The sequence below is a fragment of the Dama dama genome, chromosome 20 (genome assembly GCF_033118175.1).
Source record: "Dama dama isolate Ldn47 chromosome 20, ASM3311817v1, whole genome shotgun sequence".
NCBI classification, from domain to species: Eukaryota; Metazoa; Chordata; class Mammalia; order Artiodactyla; family Cervidae; genus Dama; species Dama dama.
The window spans coordinates 56,931,802-56,944,115 of NC_083700.1; the positions used below are offsets into that span (position 1 = coordinate 56,931,802).

At 36.6% G+C, this 12,314-nt stretch overlaps 1 protein-coding gene across 1 annotated transcript in view; it reads left to right on the forward strand.

Moving 5' to 3' along the window:
• The window catches only part of COL24A1 (collagen type XXIV alpha 1 chain), a 368,161-nt gene that overhangs the window by 171,688 nt on the left and 184,159 nt on the right, over positions 1 to 12,314 (forward strand). Inside the window, exons 22-24 of the mRNA XM_061121489.1 lie at positions 7,575 to 7,628; positions 8,834 to 8,878; positions 11,869 to 11,922. Of these exons, the coding sequence (XP_060977472.1) occupies positions 7,575 to 7,628; positions 8,834 to 8,878; positions 11,869 to 11,922 (153 nt within the window). The remainder of the gene's footprint in view (positions 1 to 7,574; positions 7,629 to 8,833; positions 8,879 to 11,868; positions 11,923 to 12,314) is intronic.

Here is a 12,314-nt window from a genome sequence, read left to right on the forward strand (position 1 = left end):
AATTTGGATGCCTTTGATTTATTTCTATTTTTTGGCTGACTGCTATGGCTCAGACTTTCAATTCTATGTTGATTAGAAGTGGCAGAAGTGGGCATCTTTTATTGCTTCTAATCTTAGATAAAACATCTTTCAGCTTTTCACTGTTGCTTATGAAGGTAGCTGCATGTTTGTCATATATGGACTTTTATGTTGAGGCACATTCTCTCTATACTCATTTCTTTTTTAAAATCATAAGTGGATTTTAATTTTGTCAAATGCTTTTTTACATCTATTGAGATGATCATGTGAGTTTTGTTTCATTTTGTTAATGTGGTTTATCACCTTGATTGATTTCATGCTGTTGATTTCATTCAACAGAAATGTTGAATATTCCTTATATCCCTAGAATAAATCCCATGTGGTCTTTGTGTATGATACTTTTAATGTGCTTTAAAAAAAAATTATAATACTGTGCTTTAGGGAGACTGTGTCTGTGTGCACCCACTTGTGCTATAAAGGTGTAGGGAAATTTCAAAAATGGTGCTCATCAGCACTTCAGTCCCGAAGTCCCAACTCATACCTGCCTCACTAGCAGTCACTTTAAGATTAGTAAATAAGTCTTCACACAAGTCCACTTCTCTAGCTACTGCTTTTGCAGTGGGTCCCAGAAAGTGTGAAACCATGCATGAGTCCTTCTAAAGGAGTATATCAGATTCCACAGCCCCCAGTTCCCTTGGATTAAGCCCCGTTGAGTTTTGAAAGCCAGATTTTGGGGGCCCTTATTTTTTTAGTGCTGGTATTGAGGTTTGGCATAAACCCCTTATATCTTGGAGTATCTCCAAACCTTTGAGATCCCTCTCTATGGGGGTTGCTTATTGGAGGTGAATTTTTTATAAAACCACATGTCTACCTCTCCTTCTTATCTCAGTGAGGCTTTTTTTATCCTCTGTTGTGGGGAAGCTGTGTAGCTAGTCCTTTTTCAGTGGTAATTGTTCTAAATGTAGTTGTAGATTTGGTATGTCCATGGAAGAAGGTGCCATCTTGTACTACCCCACAATTGCTAGTTTCTTTCAAGGACTTTCACATCTATTTTCATTAAAGATATTGGCCACTGATTTTATGTTCTAGTAGTATCTTTATTTGGTTTGGTATCAGGGTAAAGCTGGCCTCATAAAATGACTTTGAAAATATTACCTCTTCAACTTTTCTGGAAGAATTTCAGAAGGATTTACATTAATTCTTTTTTAAATGTTTGGTAGACTTCTCCAGGGAAACCATCCTAGGTTTTTTATTTACTGGGAGGTTTTGATTAATGATTCAGTCTCCTTGCTAGTTATAGTTATGTTCAGATTTTCTCTTTCTTCATGATTCAGTTTTGGTAGGTTGTGTATTTCTAGGAATTTTACCTGTTTTTTCTATGTTATCCAATTTGTTACTGATATTAGTCTCTTGTGATCCTTTTTATTTGTCATGTAGTCAGTGATGCAGAAGTAGATATTTTTTGGAATTCCCTTGCTTTTTGTATGATCCAACTTATTTTGGCAATTTGATCTCTGATTCCTCTGCTTTTTCTAAATTCAGTTCGTACATCTGGAATGGAAGTTCTTAGTTCACATACTGTTGAAGCCTGGCTTGGAGAATTTTGAGCATTACTTTGCTAGCATGTGAGATGAGTGTAATTGTGTGGTAGTTAGAACCTTCTTTGGCGTTGACTTTCTTTGGAGTTGGAATGAAAACTGACCTTTTTCAATCCTGTGGATACTGCTGCCCTTTCCAAATTTGTTGGCATATTGAGTACAGCACTTTCACAGCATCATCTTTTAGCATTTGAAATAGCTCAGCTGGAATTCCATAACCTCCACTAGCTTTGTTCATAGTAATGCTTCGTAAGGCCCACTTCAGTGTGTACTCCAGGATGTCTGGTTCTAGGCACACCATCATGATTATCTGGGTCATTAACACCTTTTTCATGTAGTTCTCTGTGTATTCTTGCCACTTCTTCTTAATCTCTTTTGCTTCTGTTAGGTCCTTGTTGATTCTGTCCTTTATTGTGCCCATCTTTGCATGAAAAGATGCAATTTTCATGAAGAGATTGCTAGTCTTTCCCATTGTAATGTTTTCCTCTATTTCTTTGCATTGTTCACTTAAGATTTTTTATCTCTTCTTGCTATTCTCTGGAACTCTGCATTCAGCTGGGTATATTCTTCCTTTCTCCTTTGCATTTTGTTTCTCTTCTTTTCTCACCTATCTGTAAGGCCTCCTCAGATAGCCACTTTGCATTCTTCCATTTCTTTTTCTTGAGGATGGTTTGGTCACCACTATCTGTGTACCTAAATGTTACAAATCTCTGTCCATAGTTCTTGAAGGTACTCTGTCTGCCAGATCTAATCCCTTGAATCTATTGTCACCTCCACTATATAAGGGATTCGATTTAGGTCATACCCAAATGTAGTCATGTAGTCATGTATAGATATGAGAGTTGGAACATAAAGAAGGTAGAGCACCAAAGAATTGATGCTTTTGTACTGTGGTGCTAGAAAAGACTCTTGAGAGTCCCTTGGACAGCAAGGAGATCAAACCAGACAATTCTAAAGGAAATCAACCCTGAATATTCATTGGAAGGACTGATGCTGAAGCTGAAGCTCTAATACTTTGGCCACCTGATGAAAAGAGCTGCCTTATTGGAAAAGCCCCTGATGCTGGGAAATATTGAAGGCAGAAGGAGAAGAGGGCTACAGAGGATGAGATGGGTGGATAGCATGACTGACTCAGTGGACAGGAACTTGGACAACCTCCAGGAGATGTTAAGGGGACAGGGCGGCATGGTGTGCTGCAGTCCATGTGGTTGCAGAGAGTTGGACATGACTTGGCGACTGAGCAATAGCAACAATACCTGAATGGTCTAGTGGTTTTCCCTTCTTTCGTCAAGTTAAGCTTTAATTTTGCAATGAGAAGCTGATGATCTGAGCCACAGTCACAGTCAGCTCCAGGTCTTGTTTTTGGCGGATGAATAGAGCTTCTCCATCTTCGGATGCCAAGAATATAGTCAGTCTGATTTTGGTATTGACCATCTGGTGATGTCCGTATGTGGAGGTGCCTCTTTTATTGTTGGAAGAGAGTGTTTGCTATGACCAGTGTGTTCTCTTGGCAAAACTCTGTTAGCCTTTGCCCTGCTTCATTTTGCACTCCAAGGCCAAACTTGCTTGTCACTCCTGGTATCTCTTGACTTCCAACTTTTGCATTCCAGTCCCCTATGATGAAAAGGACATCTTTTTTTGGTGTTAGCTCTGGAAGATCTGGTAGGTCTTCATAGAACCGTTCAGCTTCTTCAGCATTAGTGGTTAGCGCATAGTCTTGGATTACTGTGATGTCATATGATTTGCCTTGGAAGTGAAACGAGATCATTCTGTTGTTTTTGAGGTTGCACCCAAGTCCTGCCTTATGAACTTTCTTTTGTTGACCATGAGGGCTATTCCATTTCTTCTAAGGGATTCTTGCCCACGGTAGTAGATATAATGATCATCTGAATTAAATTTGCCCATTCCTGTCCGTTTTAGTTGACAGATTCCTAAGATGTTGTTCACTCTTGCCATCTCCTGTTTGACCTTATCCAATTTACTTTGATTCATAGATCTAACATTCCAGGTTCCTATGCGATACTGTTGTTTACAGAGTGGGACTTTTCTTTCACTACCAGACATATCCACATCTTAGTGTTATTACACTTTGGCTCAGTTTCTTCATTCTTTCTGGACCCATTTCTCCTGTCTTCCCTAGTAGCATATTGGACACCTATCCACCTGAGAGGGGGGGTGTCTCATCTTCCAGTGTCGTATCTTTTTTCCTTTTTTACTGTTTGTGGGATTCTTCAGGCAAGAATGCTGAAGTAATTTGCCATTCCTTCTTCCAGTAGACCGCGTTTTGTCAGAACTCTTCACCATGACCCATCTGTCTTGGGTGGCTCTGCACAGCATGCCTCGTAGCTTCATTGAGTTATACAAGGCTGTGATCCATGTGATTATCACATGGTTATTGGTTAGCTTTCTGTGATTGTGGTTTTCATTCTGGAGACTGTGGGATTACAGTTTTTGCTTCTTCTGTCTGCGCTCTGATGAATGAGAATAAGAGGCTTATGCAAGCTTTCTGATTGGAGAGACTGGCTGTGAGGAAAACTGGGTCTTCCTCTGGTGGACAGGGCATGCTCGGTAAATCTTTAATCCAATTGTCTACTGATGGGTGAGGCTTTGTTCCCTCCCTGTCATCATCTATGTCTATACTCATATTTATTTTGCTTGTTTTAGAAATTAATATAAGTGAAATCATACTACATACATACTTCAGTTACTTTCTTCTTTCACTCAATCTTATCTTTTCAGCTTATTCTAAGTTGGTTAATTATAGCATGTTTATTTTCACTATATAGTAACTCACTATATAGATATACTACACTTTTTTAATTGATAGAACTATTGATATCTTTTCTGGCAGATATCTTTTAGGTTTCATCAATCTTTCATATATGCTTGTAAACACTGTGTAAACTCTAATTTGGGGTTTCCATTTTCTGTATTTAGCCATTAGATGGTGAAGGGCAGGGAAGCCTGGCCTGCTGCCACCCATGGGGTCGCAAAGAGTCGAACATGACTGAGTGCCTGAACAAGAACGACATTAGATCATGTTTATTAATTTTTCAGTTTAAGTCTTTTCTGTTTCTACTAATTTTTATCAGCTTGATTGACCTACCAATTTCTGGAAGAGATGTGTTAAAATTTCCCTCTCTAATAGTGGATTCCTCAATTCATCTTTATCAGTTTTAATGTACATATTTAGAAGTTGTGTTACTCAATGCATAAAAATTCTGGTTTCTCTCTTCCTAATGAACATAGCCTTTTGTCATTATCGAATGACCCTCTTAATGCTAATAATCTATTTTACCCTAAAATCTATTAGCTCTAGAGTTTAAAGTGTTAGTCATTCAGCTGTGTCTGACTCTTTGTGACCCCATGGACTATAGCCCACCAGGCACCTCTTTCCAAGGAATTCTTCAGCAAGAGTACTACAGTGGGTTACCATTTCCTTTTCCAGGGGATCTTCCCAACCCGGGGATGAACCCCCGTCTCTTGCATTGCAGGCAGATTCTTTATCATCTGAGCCACCTACCTCAGCTATTTTGTGGCTGGTATATTGCTTGCATATATCCTCCTATTTTTTAAATTTAATTTTTCTCATTTTTATGTTTTAGAGGTGTTTCTTATAAACAGCCTGTAACTAGTTGTTCCCCTTTAATTCAACTTTTATTCCTTTAAGATTATTGAAGAGGAAGGAAAAAGGAACCTGGGCTTATTTGCCTCCCTGAAAGGGTTTTTTTGAGGGGTTTTAGTCAGGGTGCCACTTTCATAGGCTAAATAGCTGCAGTGAGAAAATAGCAAAATCAAGTTCTCTTGGATCACTTAGCCCCTCTTCTGGGTTTGGAGCTAAGTTTTTAAAATATATTCTCCAATGTAAAATGCATCTTAATCAATGCCTTTTGAGACCCCACATTTGTTGGTAAGTTTTTGGTGTGAACTTATTTTTAGATACATGTTTTTGTTAACCTATCATAATTCAATATGAAGTTATTTGCACATCCTAAAAAATTTCTGATCCCCCCCAGAAAAGTTTTTGCTCCTTCATCTAAGTCCCCTTTTCCACTTTGCTAATACTTCTGTTCCATTACAACTCTTACTCTAGTTTTTATTTTAAAGTGCCTTCTCCCATAGTAAATTATTAATTCATTGAGAATAAAGAGTCTATCTTATTCATATTTGTATAGTTCAGGACTACTATTGTGCTTTTTATTGGACCTTACACGTAGTAGAAAATTAATAAAATGTTGAAAAAATGAACGTATGAGTAAATAACTAAACATTCACTATTCTGTGATGGAATTTAAATATCATAACATTCTGACCTTTAGTCTGAACATTAAAACCTTAGAGTTCTAGAAGACCATTTTAGATGTTGAGAGTTAGAAGTCACTGTATCAGTCAGGATTCTTTGATTGTAAATAATGAAAACTCAACTAAAATATGGTTGTATATGAGAAGTTTAGGAATTCAAACACAACTACACCCAGACCCCCAAGGATATCCTTAGAACCCAATCACTTCATTTATTAATTCTTTGATTTCCTTCTCAGATTCTCTCCCCTTCTTGGTTTCCTTCTGTTTAGGTTTACATCATCCTTAATGCTATTCTATCTTTCCAATTGTTCCACCGTAAGCCAAACATTTCTTTAGTTGGACTAACTTGGGTTTCTGCCTCATTACTGAGCCAACAACTGTTTCTAGGCATGTGGATTATGCTGATTTAGGTCCTTATCACATATCCATCCTTAAATTTAGTCAAGGGTACAGTCCCCTCCCCTCAAACTACATGAGGAAAGACTACTTCATTAAGCAAAATTAGGATGCTTTTGCCTAAAAAAAGATGAATATATAGAACAGTATACGTTCATTTCAATAATCCATCTCTTCCTATTAAAAATAAGGAAGGTGAGCAAAACAGCTAGGTTATTGCCTAAACTCACGTAGTTTCTTAAATAGTGCTTATGTACAAAATAAGCCTGTGATGATATATTATAGACTTTTAAGCTTGAGCAGTTTTTCATTTTTGATTGTGTTTAGAACATAGCAATGATAAACCAAGATATATCATGAAGGAAAGATTCTCATGCAGTTTATCACTCTCCTCCATTCCAAACCAAAAACCAGTCAAGTAGGTAGATCTACTATTTGGCATAGTTATTTGTTACAGCTAAAAATTAGATTAAACCTTTTAATGGTTATAGGCTTACTGAAAGCAATAATGCAAAATGTAGCTTTTAAAAAAGAGTTACTTAAAAATTTGGCTCATTGCCTAGTTAGAGGAACAGAACAAAACAAGAAAAATGTTGCCATGTTAAATAAGTGATATATAATATTTCCTGAAATAGGAAGATTTTTGTTTTGGTTACTGGATGAATTGTTATTCAAAGAGCATTTGACTTTTAACAGCATGCATTTAGATTAACAAAAGATGTATTTTAATCTTAAAATTCATGATTGTGTTCAGATAGTTACTTTTTCCTGCAAATTGTCCTCTCTTTTTTACTAGCTTGTATCAAGAAAGGAAGTAAGTTGAAGAACATTTCATATGAATAATGTGCTCCAGACTTTGCTAGTCTCTAAACAGATGTTAAAACACTATATATCTTCTCCATCTGTTTTCAGACTTTGTGGACACTCTATTATACACCAGTATTTACTGTACTAGTATCAGATTAACAATTGGGCCTATTGCTTTAATTCTAGGAGTACTTTTTATGAACAATGGTCCAGGTGAAGAATGACATACTGTGAGCAGATTATATGAATATTAGCATATTGTTTAAAAATAAGTTTATCATGTTTTCCAAGTTTTTGGATAACATGCAGTTTTCTGCTTATTTATCCTCCAAATCGCTTTGATAATTTCCCAATGAGAAATGAATGGTATCAAATATTGCACATCTGAGCCTAATGCTTAATGAAAAAGTATTAACAGAATTACTTTGTGTCCTTATGTTGCTTTTACAGGGATTCATTGGGAACAGAGGGCCTTCTGGACCTCCTGGTCTCAAAGGAACTCAGGTATGGAGAAAATAAATATCCAGTCAGCAATTCTTTAAATTCAGATTTTTCTTTTTTATTTTTCATGGGACTTTAGTTTTGGCTCAAAGAAAACTGCATTAGATGGACAATTTTTTACCATTGAGGATTTCAAGTTACCGTTTTGTATTGGCAGTTATGGGATGGAATTTGGAATCATTTTAATGTTCTGAATTCACTAAGTGATTTATGAAGTGGTCTCTACAAAATGGCTGAAGAATCTGAGCCCATAATCTCCCTCATATGTACTAGAATTTACATTTACCATTTGTGTCTATTTTATATTTCTAACCCATAAATTATTTTTAATTGAATTATGGACTGAGCAAAATGTTTTTAGATAAATAAGATCTATGATTTAAGAGGTCTGTAAGTGTTCAGATGTGGTAAATATGAACTGTTCATTTAAAGGTAAAAAAAAATCAGTATGTTTAGCAAATATGTTAAATAGAATAAATACATTTATTATTTTAATTTTCTTAGAGAATAAAGTATAAATATTATTTGTTTTATGTTTCTTTGTTTTGTCTACCCATACATATTTAATCCTTAGAAGAATGCACAAAATTTTATATTTTATGACATTATAGATGATTTGATCTCAAAAATGTTGGATCTGCAAATTAGATAAAAGGAAACTCTAAACATTGAGCTCCATTTGTGTAGGATCTGATATATCTTTATCTCTAAGGCTTAAGAAAGAACTGAAACTCAAAAACATTTGTTGAATAATTAAGAATCAGAATGTGCCAAGAGCAGATTCTGTACTAATAATTTTTTAATAAAAACAATTTGTACTGATTTCCATCTATTTATGTCAGAGATACAGAGCCCAAGAAAGTCAAGTCTGTCCTCATTTCACAGTCCTCAGTGATTCCTAATGCTGATTTTTGCAATGCCCTAATCACTTTCACTCTTATCTACTCTCAGTTTTCTGTTTATCTTATATCATCTACCAATTTTTAACAATGATCCAAAAGTACATATCCTTCTTGACATGATACAGGCTTGTCAAACAAAAAAATTAAGTGTTATGGGGTGACATAGTTCTAAAATATAAGAAAATCACAGTATTATTTTTATTACATTTCAGAAAGAGCTTCAGACTTCAGAATAAATGGAGTAAGGTTTTACTTTTTTAAATACTCATCTCATGAGGTCATGACATGTTCTGATCTTTGTTTAAGGGAGAAGAAGGACCAACTGGATCCTTTGGAGAACTGGGGCCAAGAGTAGGTACCACATAAATAATTTTCAAAGAATGCTTCTGTTAAAACAATGGTTTTGTGTTTTTTAATAACACCGAAGTTTAAGTTATAGCAAAGGGAAAAAATGAAAACAAACTATAGTGGTTTATGAAGTGGTCTCCATGGTCTATAGCAATACAATCCCCTCAAATAAAGTAATATTGTAACTAACATTTTCCAAGGATATTTTAAATTATATTATGCCTACTACATATTTGTGACACCATGGACTAGAGCCCGTCAGGCTCCTCTGTCTGTGGGATTTCCCCGGCAAGAATTTGGAGTGGGTTGCTGTTTTCTTTTCCAGGGATCTTCTTGACCCAGGGATCGAGCCCCAGTCTCCTACATTGCAGTATTCTTTACCAACTGAGCTACCAAGGAAGCCCTACAACTAAAATTTTCCAGGGATATTTTAAATGATATTACGCCTACTACATATTTACTTATTCCTTCAATTCATCCAGTCTTATGGTCTTAGTAATTTGTGCAAGTTATTTATAAAGTGTCTCAAAATGTCATACAAACCTAAATACATTAACCATTTAGTAATACTTGGAAACTTTCTGTTTTCTGAGTTTGTTAGTAAATTTATGGAAGGCAAATAAGATATTTTCTGGCCAACTATTTTTTCAGATAATAGTGTGTGGTAATGTATGAATTACTTGTTTTCATGTTCTAAAAATGAATTTTTCAAGAATTTGGGGATACATAATGAAAGTTTACAGTATCATAAAGTAATTAAAGTGTGTACAACACATATATTTTAAGTCATTATTGGTCTTGCAAGAAATACCTTTCATTTTTTTCTTGAGAACCTCATAATGTATGATGTTCATCATTGGTTGAGATATAATGATCTCCTTAATCAAATCTTGTGTAATCAGACATCAGTTATTTGATATTAGGAACCATGTACTATAGATTACTCCAGGATATTGACTTTCTGTCCTCCAGGGATCTTATCTTCTACTCTCTTCAGCTACTTACTGCTATGGACAAACCCTTGACCTTGTCATTACCAGTTACAGAAACCTCTTAATTTTTAATTTTAAACTTTTCATTCCCCAACCATCATCTCCTTTCTTTCAGTTACATTCTCTGTTGTAAACCAATCTAACAGTCCCAATAGAAATTTCAGTTCATTGATTCTAATGATACTCCATACTCCTTATTTCCCTCATGACCACGCATCTCTTCTAAGTTTTAGGGTGCCCTACGGATTGATTTGTAGACTTCTCTTTTCTTTCTACACTCACTGCCTGGATGAACTGGTCCATTCTTATGGATTTAAATGCCATCAAATACTAACGATTTCCAAAATTATACGTTTAGGTCAGAACCTTCTACCCCTTAACTCCGTACTTGTACTAACTACCACCAGATCCCTCCCCTTAGAGGTCTAAGAAAACTATCAAACGGAAATGCCCATAACTGGAGCCTTCAATTTACCCTTCAGACCTGTTCTCCCACGGTCTACTTTGTTTCATTCGTCCTTTACTCAGGTTAAACATGAACAAACTCTTTGTTGAGTTCATTCTTGACTCTTTCTCTCACATTCTGCACATGACCTGTCCACAATTCCTGGAAGCTCTGCTTTCAGACTATATGCAGAATCTTACTACTTGCCACAGCCTCCTCTGATGTTGTTGTTTTAGGCACCGAGTCGTGTAGACTCTTTTGCAACCCAATGGACTGTAGCCCACCAGTCTCCTCTGTTCAAGGGATTTCCCATGCAAGAATACTGGAGTGGGTTGCTATTTTCTTCTCCAGGGAATCTTCCCAACTCAGGGATCGAACCTGCATCTCCCGCGTTGGGAGGTGGACTCTTTACCACTGAGCCAGCCACAAGGGAAGCCCACTTCCTCCATTACCATCCTGCTTATGCCATTGTCATATCTCACATGGATTATTGCAGATGACTCCTCTTTGGACTCCCTGCTTCTGCTCTGACATCAGAGTGATCCCTGTGAAAACCCAGATCCTGGCACTTCTCAAAGCTTGCTAAGACTTCCTGTCTTGCTTAGAGTTAAAACCAAAGCCTTTACTATAATCTACCAGGCCCTCATGACCTGGCTTCCTCTCCCCCCATTCCCTTTTCATCCCTCATCTTCTTACTGATCTCCTCTCTTATGCTCTCCAGCTACATTCTTGCCTCAGGATCTTTACACTGCTCTTTGCCTCTGCTTAGAATGCTCTTCTCCCAAGTATCCATAGGCGTTTTCCCCTTTAAAAAGTCTTTACTCGATTGCCACCTTCTCATTGAGGTCTTTTTTGTAAGTCTTACCAAAATTTTAAACAAACTCCCACAACAGTTTATATCTCCCATCCTGCTTAATTTGATGTTCTTCAAATTTGCCACTACCTAGTATACCATGCATTTTACTTATTTTTTTAAAAATTATGCCATCCTCCATAGAATGTAAGCTCTATAAAAGTGAGTGAAAGTGAAAGCCGCTCAGTCGTGTCCCACTCCTTGGGACTCAATGAACTGCACAGTCCATGGAATTCTCCAGGCCAGAATACTGGAGTGGGTAGCCTTTCCCTTCTCCAGTGATCTTCCCAATCCAGGGATTGAACTCAGGTCTCCCATATTATGGGCAGATTCTTTACCAGCTGAGCCCCAAGGGAAGCCCAGAATACTGGAGTGGGTAGCCTATCCTCTCCAGCGGATATTCCTGACCCAGGAATCAAACTGCGGTTTCCTGCATTGCAGGCAGACTCTTTACCAACTGAGCTATCAGGGAAGCCCTAAAGGCAAGTATATTTAGTGCATTCATCAATCCTCAGTTTCTAGAACTGTGCCTGGCAAGTAGACAGACATGGTAGAATGAATGGCTAATAAGTTTGATAAAATGCATTTATCAAGTAATTTTGAAGTGTTTCATCTCATAGGATAGTCTGAATTTCATAAATTAGCAAACTTTCTGAAAGAAGAAGGATTAAACATATCTTTTTTTTCCCTGTTCCCTTCTAAGGGAAAACCAGGTCCAAAGGGGTATGTCGGTGAACCAGGACCAGAAGGCTTGAAGGTAAAGCAACTAACTTTCTTACCAGTTACATAGAATAATTTACAAAAAAGATAAATTTATGACTTTCAGAACAGTATAAAATGAACACATATCAAAGATTTTATTCAATTCCCTTAATTGAGGGAACCAGTTATATGTTAAAGCTGGTTCAAATAGCATTTGAAATACTGTATGTCTTTATATCTTTATCTGTATCTACATGTATATCTATCTATATCTGTATATGTCTGTAAATATCTATGACTATGACTTTGTGTATGTCTGTAATTAGATATATATATATAATTAGATATTTTAATAAAGAAATATTAAGATTTGTGGTTATATATAGGACAATAACGGGCTTCCCCAGTGGCCCAGTGGTAAAGAATCCATCTGCAAGGCAGGAGCAG